This window comes from Eptatretus burgeri, chromosome 17 (genome assembly GCF_056783735.1).
Source record: "Eptatretus burgeri isolate ZD-2024b chromosome 17, Ebu_testis_v1, whole genome shotgun sequence".
NCBI classification, from domain to species: domain Eukaryota; kingdom Metazoa; phylum Chordata; class Myxini; order Myxiniformes; family Myxinidae; genus Eptatretus; species Eptatretus burgeri.
The window spans coordinates 2013855-2030638 of record NC_140977.1 but is presented as its reverse complement, the minus strand read 5'-3'; the positions used below and the strand labels follow the sequence as shown (position 1 = coordinate 2030638).

Here is a 16784-nt window from a genome sequence, read left to right as displayed (position 1 = left end):
TTAAACCTTTAAAAATCTCCTCTGAAACGGCTGAACAGATCGAGACGAAACTTTACAGGTATGACCCACTACCCATGACGAACAAAACGTTCACACCTATGACATCATTGGTCACATGCTTTGCCAGCTATGATTTTTGAAGAATAAATCTGTAAAAATCTTCTTCTCCAGAACGGCTGGACAGATCAAAGGGAAATGTCATACAAATGTTCCCCAAGCCTTAGGGATACCAGAGTGTCCACAAATAATTGATAGGTCACATGGGAGGGCAATCATATTGGATTGAATAAAAAATATTTTTAAAAAATCTCTCTTGAACTGCTTCATCGATCAACAAAAACTTCACAATTAGGATATTGTAGTGATGGGGAATATATGTATTAAATTTCAACCTGATCGGATGCATGGTCTGGCAGCCAGAATTATTTAATTTATATCATCTGGGTTCTTTTTGATTTTTGTTTTTTTGAATAAGGCTCACTTGGCTGTGCCTGGATGGGTTTGAGGGTAGCGTAGCAGCTAAAACTCAAATCCTATTCAGGTTCCTCCTGATGACTCAATCTTTGCTTTTTGCTTGTTTGGGTTCCTTCTGACTACTCCAATGTAGCATTGTATCTATTTGGCCTTCCATTTGATTTGAATTTAATTTATTTTAATCCCATTCTTATATTCAATTGAATAATAATAAGCGTCATGGGTCAGGGTTAAGCGGCCGATCAAAGTGGGGTTGCATCAAGACGGGACGTCTTGGTAACCGATCGTCACTGCCAGCAGTTACAAAGTGGCAGTTCTAGTTATACCTATTATTAATTTTGTAACACACCAGTACACAAACACCACATAAAACTACACTACACGAAACGAGCCCTGGCGAGGGTTTGGAATCTGATTGTTCTTTTTCTTGTTTTCTTCGCAATCATTGGGGCTGTGTTTGTTTCTGTTTTGTTTTCCTGTGTAGTATCCATGTTTTGCACCTGCTTTTGGAAGTTAGTTGCTGAATGCAATAAGAATCCCTTTTCTTGTTTGTTGTTTTCTTGCTCGTGTACAAATTTCTTCTGATAGTCTGGGGAGCTTTTCACATTGTCTGCGAGTCTGACACACACACAGAACATCTTCTGTGCACTTGGTCTCCATCTTATCCTTGCTTGGTCTCCAAGCTTGGTCTGTGCACTTGCTTGGTCTCCAAGCTCCATCAAACCACCGACCCCTTCTTGTCTCAGTAATTACAACCTCGGTATGCATTGGTTTTTGTGGAACATCTTGTGAATAGTGAGAAGATTCCTTGTTTTGGTGTCTGCATTGTTGATTTCCAATTGTGGCCAGATATAATTGCACAGTTAGATTGGAATACCGGCACTGCAAGTTGTTTTATAGCTTTTGTTTTGTTTCTTGATGAGAGAGGGATGAGTTCAGAATTAGTCTTATTCTGCATAGGTACTCTTTGCTGATTATTTTACACATTGTTTTGTGTTGTACCTGGGGGCCTTCTTCTATTCCGAGGTATTTGGAGGATGCTTCATTTTGTACTTTCTGTATTGTTGTACCTTGAGTGATTGAGATGTCTGTTCATTTTGTTTTTCATTGTACAAATGTGCATTTGGCACATTTCTCAAGACCAAACTCCACTTGAATGTCCTCCAAGTCCTGCTTTACTCGTTTTAGTTGATCTGCCAATTATCATTTCGGGCAAAGAGTTTTAGATCGTCCACACACAGTGGGAGTGTCACATTTCTTATTTCCTTGGATATTTTTCTGTTGCATATAAGATTGTATCCATGTCCTTGTTCATTGATGAGGGTACTCAGTGGGTCCAGAGCTGAACAAAACAGGAGGCGGGAAGGCTGTCACCTTGTAAGATACCACTTCGTATTTTTACTCCTGGGATTTCAATCTTTCTTTCAAAATAAGGAAGTATCAGAGTTGTATTCCAGAGCAGCATTGTTTTGTCAATCATTGTGACTATCTGGGGGTCAATTTTGTACACTTGCATGCATTTTATAATCCATAAATGTGGGACACTGTCAAAGGCCTTTTTGTAATCTATCCAGGCTGTGGATAAGTTGGTTTGTCGGAGCTTACAGTTTTTGAGTGTGGTTTGATTTAACAATAAATGGTCTATTGTTCCATAGCTTCCTCTCTTACATCCTTTCTCTTCTGCTTCTAAAGCTCCTCGTGAATGAGGTGGTCGTAAATTATATCGGTGATTATACCGGTTAAAAGTTTGTATGTTGTTGGTCGGCATGTTATTGGGCTATATTTGTTGAGTGGATGGGTTTGTCTTTCCCTCCAGTATGATTTATCTGATGTACATGTAGGTTTGACACACTTGCAAATGCCTCGTTACACACAGAGCACTTGTGTGGTTTCTCTCGTGTGTGCACTTTTTGATGTTGATTTAAATGTGATGAACGAGCAAACGCCTTGTTACAGACAGGACACTCATATGGCTTTTCTCCAGTGTGTATTCGTTGATGGCGTTTTAACGTTGTTGTGGAAGTGAAGGCCTTGTGACACACAGAGCAAATGAAAGGCTTCTCTCCGGTATGTATTCTTTGATGTATTTTCAATCCTGATGAAACAGAGAAGGCCTTGTTGCATACAGAGCACTTGTAGGGCTTCTCTCCTGTGTGTATTAGTTGATGGCGTGTTAACGTTTTTCTGCAAATGAAGGCCTTGTCACATACAGAGCAATTGAAGGGCTTTTCTCCAGTGTGTATCCTTTGATGTATTTTCAATTCTGATGAAAAATTGAATGCCTTGCTGCACACAGAACATGTGTGAGCTTTCTCGCCAATATGTATTCTCTGATGTTGATATAAATGCGTTGATTGGGTAAATGCCTTAGGACACAAAGAACACTGAAATGGCTTCTCTCCCGTATGCATTCTCTGATGTCCATGTAGGTTTGGCAAATGAGCAAATGCCTTGTTACACATGGAACACTTGTAAGGATACTCTCCTGTGTGTATTATTTCATGGCTTTTTAATGTTTTTCTGTGAGTGAAAGCCTTTTGACAAACAGAGCAACTGAAGGGCTTCTCTCCTGTGTGTATTCTTTGATGTATTTTCAATCCTGATGAAAGAGAGAAGGCCTTGTTGCACACAGAACACGTGTGGGGTTGCTCCCCTGTGTGAATTCGTTGATGGCTTTTTAACGTTGTTTTGTGAGCAAAGACCTTGTTGCACCCAGAACACTTGTAGGGCTGCTCTCCGGTGTGAATTCTTTGATGGGTTGTTAATGTTTTTCTATGAGCAAAGGCCTTGTTGCACACAGAACACTTGTAGGGCTTCTCTCCTGTATGTATTATTTGATGGCTTCTTAATGAGTTTCTTTGAGCGAAGGCCTTGTGACACACAGAGCAACTGAAGGGCTTCTCTCCCGTGTGTATTCTTTGATGTATTTTCAATCCTGATGAAAAAGCGAAGGCCTTGTTGCACACGGAACACTTGTAAGACTTCTCTCCGGTGTGTATTATTTGATGTATTTTCAATCCTGATGAAAAAGCAAAGGCCTTGTTGCACAGGGAACACTTGTAAGACTTGTTCGGCTTGTAAGACTTTTCTCCAGTGTGCATTCGTTGATGGCGTTTCAGGGTTGTTCTGTAAGTAAAGACCTTGTTGCACACAGGACACTTGTGAGACTTCTCTCCAGTGTGGATGATTTGATGTGACTTCAATCGTGATGAAAAAGCGAAGGCCTTGTTGCACACGGAACACTTGTAAGACTTCTCTCCTGTGTGGATTATTTGATGTATTTTCAATGTTGATGAAAAAGCGAAAGCTTTGTTGCACACAGAACACTTGTAGGCCTTTTCTCCTGTGTGTATTATTTGATGGCTTTTCAATGATTTTCTGTAAGCGAAGACCTTATGACACACAGAGCAATTGAAGGGCTTCTCCCCGGTATGTCTTCTTTCATGTATTTTCAATTCTGATGAAAAAGAAAATCCCTTGCTGCAAACAACACACTTGAAGGGCTTCTCTCCAGTATGGATTCTTTGATGTATTTTCAATCCTGATGAAAAAACAAAGGACTTGTTGCACAAGGAACACTTGTGAGACTTCTCTCCAGTGTGGATTGTTTGATGTATTTTTAATCCTGATGAAAAAGCAAATCCCTTGTTGCAAACAGTACACTTGTAGGGCTTCTCCCCTGTGTGCATGTGTTGATGGCTTTTTAACGTTTTTCTGTAAGCGAAGACCTTGTGACACACGGAACACTTGTAGGGCTTCTCTCCTGTATGTATTCGTTGATGGCGTTTAAACGTTGTTGTATGAGTGAAGGCCTTGTGGCACACAGAGCAACTGAAGAGCTTCTCTCCGGTGTGTATTCGTTGATGACTTTTTAACGTTGTTCTGCGAGCGAAGGCCTTGTGACACACAGAACACGTATAGGGTTTCTCTCCTGTATGTATTCTTTGATGACTTTTTAAAGTTGTTTTGCAAGCAAATGCCTTGTGACAAACAGAGCAGTCAAAGGGCTTCTCTCCAGTGTGCATTCTTTGATGACTTTTTAACCCTGCTCTACGAGCGAAGGCCTTGGGACACACAGAACATTTGAAGGGCTGCTCTCCGGTATGTATTCGTTGATGACTTTTTAACGTTGTTCTGTGTGTGAAGGCCTTGTGACACACAGAACACTTGAAGGGCTTCTCTCCTGTATGTATGCTTTGATGACTTGTTAATGTTTTTCTGTAAGCGAAGGACTTGTGACACACAGAACACTCAAAGGGTTTCTCTCCTGTATGTATTCTTTGATGATGTGTTAACATTTTCCTGGAAGTGAAGACCTTGTGACACACAGGACAATTGAAGGGCTTCTCTCCTGTGTATATCCTGTGTATTAATTGATGGCTTTTTAAATCTGACAATTGTAAAAAGGACTTTTCGCACAAAGAACACTTGTGTGGCTTCTCTTCGGTGTGGTTCGTTTGATGCGTTTTCAATCCTGATGAAAAAGTGAAGGCCTTGTTGCACATGGAGCACTTGTAGGGCTTCTCTCCAGTATGTATTTTTTGATGTTGATATAAATATGATGAACGAGCAAAAACCTTATTACAGGTGGAACACTCGTATGGCTTTTCTCCAGTGTGTGTCCTTTGATGTAATGTCAATTCTGATACAAATTCGAAGGCTTTACTGCACACAGAACACTTGTGGGGTTTCTCTCCAGTATGTGTTCTTTGATGTTTCTTTAAATGATTTGATTGGGTAAAGGCCTTCGGACACAAAGAACACTGAAACGGCTTCTCTCCCGTATGCATTCTCTGATGTCCATGTAGGTTTGTCAAACTAGCAAAGACTTTCTGGCAGACGGAACACTTGTAGGGATGCTCTCCTGTGTGTATGCATTGATGAGTCTTTAACGTTTTTCTTTGAGCAAATGCCTTGTGACAAACAGAGCAATTGAATGGCTTCTCTCCGGTATGTTTTCTTTGATGCATTTTTAAAACGGATAAAATAGCAAACGCCTTGTTGCACACAGAACACTTGTAGGGCTTCTCTCCCGTGTGTATCCTTTGATGTTGATGCAAGTATGATAAACTTGCAAACACCTTGCTGCAAACCACACACTTGTGGGGCTTCGCTCCTGTGTGTATTATTTGATGGCTTTTTAAAGTTGTACTGTAAGCGAAGGACTTGTGACACACAGAGCAATTGAAGGGCTTCTCTCCGGTGTGTTTTCTTTGATGTATTTTCAATCCTGATGAAAGAGAGAAGGCCTTGTTGCACACAGAACACGTGTAGGGCTGCTCTCCTGTGTGGATTCTTTGATGGCTTTTTAACGTTGTCCTGTAAGTGAAGGCATTGTGACAAACAGAACAATTGTAGGGCTTCTCTCCAGTGTGGATTCGTTGATGTATTTTCAAACCTGATGAAAAAGTGAAGGTCTTGCCGCACACAGAACACTTGTAGGCCTTCTCTCCGGTGTGTATTCTTTGATGAATTTTCAATCCTAATGAAAAAGCAAAGGCTTTGTTGCACACACAACACTTATGAGACTTCTCTCCAGTATGTATTCTTTGATGTATTTTCAATCCTAATGAAAAAGCGAAGGTCTTGTTGCACACAGAGCAATTGAAGGGCTTCTCTCCGGTATGTATTCTTCGATGTATTTTCAATTCCGTTGGAGAAGGAAAAACCTTGCTGCACACAGAGCACGTGTTGGGTTTCTCTCCATTGCGTATACCTTTGTGACGTAATGGTATTCCTTTTGCAAAAGCCTTCCTACGAACATCACGCTTGTAAGGTTTCTCCACCACGTGCACTTTCTGATGATCTTTCCATGAAGATAAGCGATAATATGCTTTACTGCACACTGGACACTTATGAGACTTCTCTCCTGTGTGACCTATTTGATGTGTTTGTAAAGATGTTAAGGATGTAAATGCTTCATTACACACAGAACACTTGTGTGGCCGCTTACTCCTTTGGTTCTGATTCGGTGCCTTCATACAACTTTTACAATAGGTGGACACACTGTCAAACTTATCATTATCCTGACACAACGTCTGTGTCATCTCCTTGATTATAGAAAGGTCTGTGTGGAACAACTGCGAACACTTGGAACAAGAAACCGACTTCAAACGTTTCTCTGTAAAGACAATTCCAAAATATCATATTAATAAATCATGATTAGTGTGAAATTGAAAAGTTTTTTTTTTTTTACTGTAATTAGATAAAATATCGACCTTCTGTCAAAACTTTCTTAAGTAGTCCATGAGCCAGTAGGGTTGGTCAGTACCATCTGTGGGGAATAATTCTCATAGCGATTTTTGGCAAGGTATACAACCCTCGAGTTAGAAAATATGTGATGGCATTGCATCGGTGGTACTGTAGGTTTTTGTGTGTTATCACCCTGTTTATATGCCTACCCTTAAATATGCTTTAGTGCAAAATGGCCAGTACAAGGTAAGACATCCTACTTCAACTTAACAACATTTTTTTATCAGTAAAACATTAACATTGAAATTTGTCTCACCTTTTGCTGGGATCATTTGCTTCTCAACAAAAAGTGCTAAACATGCCAAGGTTGAAAGGTATGTCATTGGTGACACATATATCAGTGGCTATTTCCTGTGTGATAAATCATACCGCCTTGAGAAAAGTATTTGTCTGTCATTTACTGTGGAAAGTAAATTAAAGTTCTGGAACAATATAACTACATGGGTGTTTCACAAATTTATTAAGAAATCCAAAAATCTAAATTTCTTATTTGTATGTTGTATATTAAGATCAGTGTTGCAGACAATGTCAACACGTGTGAGCTGTGAGACAATGTCAACACCCCACCCCCCAACTGAAAAAAATACCTAATTTGGACGGATTTATGTAGTTTGGTCAATGTCATGATATTTTCCTTGTTGTTATTGAAGGATACTTTCCCAGAATCAAACAAAGGTAAATGATAGCATGTTCATTAACAAGATTAATGTTTTTTCCCTGTAATTTCTCAAAAAATACAGAATTTCAGGAATTTAGGCACTCAATAATGCACATATGAAGGTATCAAACACCCTTATTACACAATATAAACCAATGAGACAGTGGCAAGATGGTTAATCATGTGCAATCTGATGAATGAGTCAAATGTGAAAATGAAACACAATCTTCTGCTGTGGGGCATAAAATTACAGAATAGAAACACAAATGGTGTTCCACACTAACAAGGCCATTAACTAGGCCCAATGTGTTGCTTATAAACATATTTTCTTATGAACCAAAGATGGGTCCTTTATAGTTTCTAAGACATCTCTGATCATATGCACTGATTGTAAGTGATATAAAATGTTCAAGATGAACTTAAAAATCATTATCAAAAAATCATAAAACTAAACGGAAAATAACACACAAAAGGCTACCACCAATGCAATGCTATCACATAGCTTCTGACTGTAGAGATGTATACCCTGCCAAAAATTACGATGAGCATTATCCCCCTCGGATGGTACCGGTAGACAAAAATTATTGGGTCTGGCTCATGGCCTAAAGGAGGAAACTTCATAGTAAGCATTCAAAAAAAACACTAAAAAAACCCAGATTATTTCACCTTGTAAAACAATTTTTTTAAAAGGACATAAAATGTCATATCCCCTGTTGTTTCGGTAATTTTATTGTACGGCGTCAAAGGGATAGCCCAAATTTATTTACAACTAAAACGGATGCCAGTCTACCAGTCGGCCATCTTTGATCACATCGCAAAATAAAGTTAGGTGTAAGTCTATGCCATTGTGCATTGTGCTTATGCCACATTTCAACAAAATGGGACCATACGTGTCCAAGAAATGGTTGGGTACACATTTAAGTTACAAAATGGCCACCACTCGGCCATCTTGGATCTGATGTCGAAAAAGACAACATGCATATGTAAGCACTCGTGCTTTATCTGCTTGTCACAGTAAATGCATGTGAGAGAAATGTTTGAGGACGTGTTCAACATCGGGGGGGCGGGGGGAGGGATTGTATACACTGTCAAGTCTCATATAAGAACTAACACTGAAACGCACAAGGGGGAGACAAGAGGGGTGGGAGTGGGAAGGAAAAAAGTGGGTAACAGACATGAGGAGATCTGTGGAAGGGAGAGGGATGGGATGGGGTATACAGTGTGGAAGAAAAAAATTATGATTCACAAATCACAATTCACACACAAACATATTGCCCACGAATAGGGAATATAACTTTGTTAATTTCTAATTGATAGATCACATGGTTTGGCAGCCATGTTGGATTCAAGAAAAATATGAAATAATGTTTTCTCTGGAATCGCATAACGTATTGAAGAGAAAATTTGCAACCATCATCCTCCATGATGTCTGCATTCATAGTAAAAATTATGACGTCACAAGTCACAGGGTTTGGCGGCCATCTTGGATAGAAAAACGCACCTTATCCGATGAACACTTAACTTCACACACGTATTCCACTACGGGATTGGAGGCAGGATGTAAACTTATGATATCATAGGTCATATGGTTCATCAGCCATCTTGGATTGAAAGTTAATAAATTTTAAAAATCTTCTCTGGAACGGCCAGACAGATTGAGCCAAAATTTCACACACACTTTCCCCAAGACATCCTTTCACAAGTTTGTTAATTTCTAATTGATAGGTCACACGGTCACACGGCCATCTTGAATTTATCCGAAAACCTTCAAACATCATCTTCTCCAGAACGGCCAATCAGATCAAGGGGAAACTTCACATACCTATTGCTCACGAGTCGTGAATATAAGTTTGTTAATTTCTAATCGATTGGTCACATGGTTTGGCAGCCATGTTGGATTCAAGAACAATATTAAATATTGTTTTCTCTGGAACCACTTATCCTATCGATGCAAAACTTTGCGACTATCATTTAAGTCTCACGTCGTATCAAAGGCGGACGTCCGGGTACCCGGTCATCACTGCCAGCAGTTGTAAAGTGGCGGTTCGAGTTTCTTATTTGTTCTTTTTCCGCCAGCAATTTGCGTGTTCTTTCGCTTTAAAAATCATTTTCTCAGGAACGGTAAGTCCGATCGAGACAAATTTTTCACCATAGTATGTATATTTTTTCATAGCAAGCTTATTTGATAACTGTGACGTCATAGGTCAGGTGGTACGGGCGCCATCTTGAAAAAAACGAAAAATTTGGACCTCTGTATCTCTGAAACCGTGCAATGGGAAATTTTTTTCGTTGCATAGATTTTAATGAACTCCGCATCGGGAACACGGGTGATTTTTCGTGACGTCATCACTGAAGCGGAATCCTGGAGAAAATTCGTCAAGTTGAACGCTGTATAGGAAAAATCTGAAATTTCTTGAGCCTCATTTACACAATAATTCACCATAGAAAAAATATATTATAACGTCATAGGTGACTTGGTTCGGCAGCCATATTGTTTTTAAGTTTTTTTTAACTTCTTCTCCAGAACGGCTCGACAGATTGAGGCGAAACTTTACACGCACATTTCCTATGACATCCTTTTTCAAGTTTCTTAATTTCTTATTGATAGATCACATGGTTTGGTGGCCATCTTGAATTTACCCTAAAACCTTCAAACATCTTCTCCAGAACGGCTTGTCAGATCAAGGGGAAACTTCACATACATATTTGCTCACGAGTAGTGAATATAAGTTTGTTAATTTCTAATTGATATGTCACATGGTTTGGTAGCCATGTTGGATTCAAGAAAAATATGAAATTATGTTTTCTCTGGAATCACATAACGTATCGAAGCGAAAATTTGCAACTATCATCTTCCATCATGTCTGCATACATACTAAAAATTATGACGCCACAAGTCACATGGTTTGGCGGCCATCTTGGATAGAAAATCGCACCTTATCCGATTAACACGAAACTTCACATACAAATTCCACAACAGGATTGGAGGCAGAATGTAAATTTATGATGTCATAGGTCACAAGATGTCATAGGTCAAATTAATAAATTTTTAAAATCTTCTCCAGAAGGGCAGGACAGATTGAGGCAAAAATTCACACACACTTTCCCCACGACATCCTTTCACAAGTTTGTTAATTTCTAATTGACAGGTCACATTGGTTTGGCGGCCATATTGAATTTACCCGAAAAACTTCAAACATCTTCTTCTCCAGAACGGCTGGTGAGATCAAGGGGAAGCTTCACAAACGTATTGCACAGGAGCAGTGAATATAAGTTTGTTACTGAATTATTGATACGTCACATTGTTTGGCAGCCATGCTGGATTTAAGAAAATATTAAAGAATGTTTTCTCTGGAACCACATAACCTATCAAAGTGAAACTTGCCAACTGTAATCTAAGCCCATGCCTGCATATAGGGTAAAAATTATGATGTCACAAGTCACATGGTTTGGTGGCCATCTTCGATAGAAAAATGCATCTTATCCGATTAACACGAAACTTCACACACGTGTTCCACTACACGATTGGAAGCAGAATATAAATTTGTGATGTCATAGGTCACATGGCTTGTCAGCCATCTTGGATTGAAAATTAATAAATTTTTAAAACCTTTTCCAGAACGGCGGACAGATTGAGGCAAAAATTCATACACGCTTTCCTCAAGACATCCTTTCACAAGTTTGTTAATTTCTAATTGATAGGTCACATGGTTTGGCAGCCATATTGAATTTACCCTAAAACCTGCAAACATCTTCTTCAGAACGGCTGGTCAGATCAAGGGGAAACTTCACAAACATATTGCACACGAGCAGTGAATATAAGTTTGTTAATTTCTAATTGATAGGTCACATTGTTTGGCAGCCATGTTGGATTCAAGAATTATATCAAATAATGTTTTCTCTGGAACCACATAACCTATCGAAGCAAAAATTGGCAACTATAATCTACCCCCATGCCTGCAAGAGGGTAAAAATTATGTCACAAGTCACAAGGTTTGGAGGCAATCTTGGATCGAAAAACGCATCTTGTCCGATCAACATGAACCTTAACAAGCATAATCCACTTCCCCATTAGATGGAGAATTAAAATTTATGTCGTAATTGGGCACATGGTAAGGCAGCCATATTGGATTGAAAATTAATAACTTTAAAAGTCTTCTTCTCTGAAACGACTGAACAGATCGAGGCGAAATTCCACATGTATGACCGCCTCTCCATGACGAATAAAAAGTCCCCCCCCCCTTTTGATGTACAACATCATTTGGCGGCCATATTGGATTGAAGGGAAAATATTAATTAATGTTTACTCTGGAACTGCTACATCAATAAATGTGAAACTTCAGAGAGATGATGCAGCAGACATTCGGAATAAAGTGTTTAAATTTCAACTCCACCGGCCCCATGTTTTGGCAGCCATGTTGGATTGAAGGATAAATATTAATTAATGTTTACTCTGGAACCGCTGCTTCTATATAAGCGAAACTTCACAATAATAATTTAGCTGACATGTGAAACATGGGTTTAAAATTTCAATCCGATCAGCCACACGGTTTGGCAGCCAGAATTATTTAATTATTTGAATGTGAGAACTTTTAGATTTTTGTTTTTTTTCCAGAAGGTTCACTTGGCTGCACCTGAATGCATTTGAAGGTACAGGAATAGCAATTCAATTGATACCAAGAATGTAACCAGGAAAAAGGGCTGACTGCATTTGTAATAAATAGATTGAACACTTTGTGCGACCCGGTTCGTTACTCGTCAGTCCCACACTGTCTCGAAGCAGGGCTGTGCTTGTATCACTACTAAATAATGTTTTCTCTGGAACCACTTATCCTATTGAAGAGAAACTTTGCAAAATTCTCATTTAAGTCTCATGTTGTATCAAAGTCTCATGTTCACCAATGGTACTCCATCTCTTCTGGATCTGATTTTGACAAATTTCCCTGACAATATCTGCTGCTCTTCCTTCGCTCCAATTGGTTCTTCTGACCACGTCCTTATTAAAGTGGACATCTCTCTGGCTGTTATCAGAGAACCACCTCACCGCCGTCGAGTCTGGCATTTCACTCAAGCCGACTGGCAGGGTCTCCGAGCAGCCATCAAACTTACAGACTGGTCTCCTATCACTACTTTCTCAAACATCAACTCATCCTGGGAATTCTTTCAAAGAAACTTGCTCTCCCTCATGCACAGATTTATCCCCTCTCGTGTTCAGTTGTCTTACCCTTCCTCCCGCCCTTGGTTTACTGAAGCTTGTGGCGAGGCAGTTGTCCTGAAACAACTTGCCTTTGCCTCATGGAAAGCAAACCCAACTGAGGGCAATCTCAGTTCTTTCCACAAAGCTCGGAACAAGTGTGTAGCTACCCTCAGGAGAGCCAGAAAACAACATCTTTCTCATCTCAAGTCTGAACTCTCAAACCTCTCTCCCTCCTCAAAATCCTGGTGGCGTTTAATCAAATCTGTTTCTGGTGTATGTTCCCCCTCCATCCCCTCCCTTACCTCAAATGGCCGCACTGCTGATTCCACACGTGATAAAGCTGAATGTCTAAACTCGGTGTTTGCAGCTAAATCTTGTGTCCCAAACCCATCACTATCTCTACCCACTTTACCCAGTCGCACCCAACTGTCCCTGGACTCTGTATCCTTTTCTCCTGACAAGGTGGAGAGCTTGCTTTCAAACCTCGAGTCAGATTCTGCAACCGGTCCAGACGGCATCAGCCCACGTGTCCTCAAAGCCTGCTCTTCTGCTCTTGCTCACCCTCTCTCTGTTCTATTCACCCTCTCATTTTCCCAAGGTCATCTGCCATCTGCTTGGAAATCTGCTAACATCACTGCCCTGCATAAAAAGGTGCAAAAACAGATCCCTGTAACTATAGACCAATCAGCCTTCTCCCAATCATCAGCAAGGTTATGGAATCCATCATCGCTTCAGACATGAAATCCTTCCTCTTCTCCAATGGCTTGATTTCCAATCATCAATTTGGTTTCAGACCAGGTCACTCTACCCTAGATATGCTGCTACTGCTCTCCCATCAATGGATGGAGGTCCTCAATGCCAGACAGGAAATCCGAGCCGTATCCCTGGACATATCACGTGCTTTTGACACAGTCTGGCACCCTGCCCTACTCACCAAACTCTCTTCCCATGGTATTCAAGGCCATCTCCACTCATGGCTCGCAGACTTCCTCTCCTGTCGCAGTCAACGTGTGGCCCTAAATGGAGTTCTTTCATCCCCTCTTCCTGTGCAGGCTGGAGTTCCTCAAGGTAGCGTTCTGGGCCCTGTTCTTTTTCTGGTTTTCATCAATGATCTCTCGGACTCTCTGGAAAATCCTCTATTTCTCTTTGCCGATGACTCAACCCTCTGCCGTACCATCTGTCATCCCTCAGACCGGCAAGCAGCAGCTTCTTCGCTCACTGCAGATCTGGATAAAATCACAAACTGGTCCAACACGTGGAACATGTCTTTCAATCCAGACAAATCTCACACTCTCACTATGTCTCTTCGAAAGGACCGTTTACAAAACCCCCCATCCACTTTCTCAACAATCCTCTGGAAGAAGTCTTTTCTTTCAAGCTTCTGGGTCTCACTATCTGCCATGACCTTTCCTGGGAAAGTCACATTTCCAACCTTGCCTCAAAAGCCAGTCGCCGACTGGGAATCCTCCGTCGTGCAAAGTCCTTCCTCGGCCCTCTTGAGCTCCTGACCACTTACAAAGCTTTTGTCCGTAGCCTGATGGAGTACTGCTCTCCCCTCTGGGCTGGTGCTCCTGCCTCCCACCTTTCTCGACTTCACGCTGTCGAAACCAGGGCTTTTAAGATCATTGGCATCTCCCGCAATGAAGCTGAGTCTTTGGGCCTCTCACTCAATCACCGCAGGTTGGTCGGTGGTCTTTCTGTCTTCTACCGACTCCTCTCCAGCCTTGCCCCCCTGCTCTCTCTGCGATTTGTCCCAACCACATTTCCACAGGGCGCTCAAGGTCCGCCAACAACCCCCTTCTGGTAAAACTACCAAAATCACGAATCACTGCTCATCTTCACTCTTTCATTCCTCTTTTTCCCGCCTTTGGAATAAACTTCCTCACTCTATTCTTTCCCATTCTTCCCTTCAGGCTTTCAAAACAGCTGTTCACCACCACCTCTTATCTTCCCCCATCCAAATCCTCGATCTTTTCTACCCCCGATAATCCACCCAAGCCCACTTCCTTCAATTCTCCTGCTTTCCTTCCTGAAAGTCCCTTTAATGTCCATCTTCCCCTCGCCATGTTCCCCGTCCCATCCCCATCCCTCTCCCTTCCACAGTTCACCTGTGTCTGTTCCCCAATGTTTTGTCCCTTCCACTCCCGCCCCTCTTGTCTCATGCCTCCTTGCTGTGAGTTGTGTGTTAGCTCTCATACGAGCCTCGACCAAGGTATAAAAAAAAAAAAAAAAAAAAAAAAAAAAAAGGCGGACATCTGGGTACCCGGTCATCACTGCCAGCAGTTAATAAAGTGGAAGTTCCAGTTGAATTAATTATTGGCTTTTTTAGAAACTCTATACTTTATCCTAAGTTCAGGTTTAATTTCAAGATAATCCATTATTTTATTTATACAATATCGTGTGTTGATATTTCCCTGAAAATGCCAATCGTGAATAATATATAACAACAATCCTTTGAACATTTTTCTCATACGTTCAGTTTCTTCCATTGCAAGGAAAGGTGTGTTATCACCCTCATACTTTCCATTCATTTCTCCAATCAATCTTGTAAAGTAATTCATTTTTGGTGTAAATCTAAAAGAATTATTTTCCTTTTTATATTTTTTATTATCATTAATTAGAAGATAATCACAGAATATATTTCGGGTCTCGTGGAATTTGGTTTCGGGTTTCATGGTAATTGGTTTCTGGTCTCGTGGTAATTGTTTTTGGGTCTCGTGATCATTGTTTTTGAGTCTCGTGGCAATTGGTTTCGGGTCTCATGGTAATTGATTTCAAGTCTCGTGGTAATTGGTGTCGGGTCTCGTAGTAATTGGTTTCGGGTCTCGTGGAAATTGGTTTCGAGTCTCATTGTAATTGTTTTTGGGTCTCCTGATCATTGTTTTCGGGTCTCATGATAATTAGTTTCTGGTGTCATGCTGATTGGTTTCGGGTCTCGTGGTAATTGGTTTCGGGTCTCGTGGAAATTGGTTTCGGGTCTCGTGGAAATTGTTTTCGGGTCTCCTGATCATTGTTTTCGGGTCTCGTGATAATTAGTTTCTGGTCTCATGCTGATTGGATTCGGGTTTTGTGGTAATTGTTTTCGGGTCTCATGGTAAATGTTTTTGGGTCTTGTGGAAATTGGTTTCGGATCTCATGGTAATTGGTTTCGGGTCTCGTGGCAATTGGCTTCAGGTCTCATGGTAATTGCTTTTGGGTCTCGGGGTAATTGGCTTCGGGTCTCGTGGTAATTGCTTTTGGGTCTCGTGGTATTAGTTTTTGGGTCTCGTGGTCATTGGTTTCGGATCTCATGGTAATTGCTGTCGGGTCTCGTGATAATTGGTTTCGGATCTCATGGTAATTGTTTTTGGGTCTCGAGATCATTGTTTTTGAGTCTCGTGGTAATTAGTGTCTGGTCTCATGCTGATTGGTTTTGGGTCTCATGGTATTTGTTTTTGGGTCTCATGGTAATTGTTTTTGGATCTTGTGATCATTGTTTTTGAGTATCGTGGTAATTGGTTTCGGGTCTCATGCTAATTCATTTAGGGTCTCGTGGAAATTGGTTTCGGGTCTCGTGGAAATTGGTTTCGGGTCTCATGGAAATTGGTTTCGGGTCTCTTGATCATTGTTTTTGGGTCTCATGATCATTAGTTTCTTGTCTCATGCTGATTGGTTTCGGGTCTCGTGGTTATTGTTTTCGGGTCTCGTGGTAATTGGTTTCGGGTCTCGTGGTAATTGTTTTTGGGTCTTGTGATCATTGTTTTTGAGTATCGTGGTAATTGGTTTCGGGACTCATGCTAATTCATTTAGGGTCTCGTGGAAATTGGTTTCGGGTCTCGTGGAAATTGGTTTCGGGTCTCATGGAAATTGTTTTCGGGTCTCTTGATCATTGTTTTTGGGTCTCATGATCATTAGTTTCTTGTCTCATGCTGATTGGTTTCGGGTCTCGTGGTTATTGTTTTCGGGTCTCGTGGTAATTGGTTTCGGGTCTCGTGGTAATTGTTTTTGGGTCTCGTGGTAATTGGTTTCGGGTCTCGTGGTCATTGGTTTCGGGTCTCGTGGTCATTGGTTTCGGGTCTCGTGGTAATAGTTTTCGGGTCTCGTGGTAATTGTTTTTGGGTCTCGTGATCATTGTTTTTGAGTCTCGTGATCATTGGTTTCGGGTCTCGTGGTAATTGGTTTCGGCTCTCGTGGTAATTGTTTTCGGGTCTCGTGGTAATAGTT

The 16784-nt window shown here is 40.9% G+C and overlaps 1 protein-coding gene across 3 annotated transcripts in view; it reads right to left on the bottom strand.

The window, feature by feature from the left end:
• Positions 1-16784, bottom strand: part of LOC147009083 (uncharacterized) — a 124476-nt gene that overhangs the window by 28975 nt on the left and 78717 nt on the right. The window contains exon 8 of one of the 3 annotated variants that reach the window (XM_085862667.1): positions 1-6595. This exon is cut by the window's left edge and continues 1883 nt beyond it. The exons of the other annotated variants lie outside the window; for them this stretch is intronic. Coding sequence (XP_085718793.1) covers positions 2244-6595 — 4352 coding nt within the window. The 3' untranslated portion in view covers positions 1-2243. The remainder of the gene's footprint in view (positions 6596-16784) is intronic. 3 annotated transcript variants of the gene reach the window in all.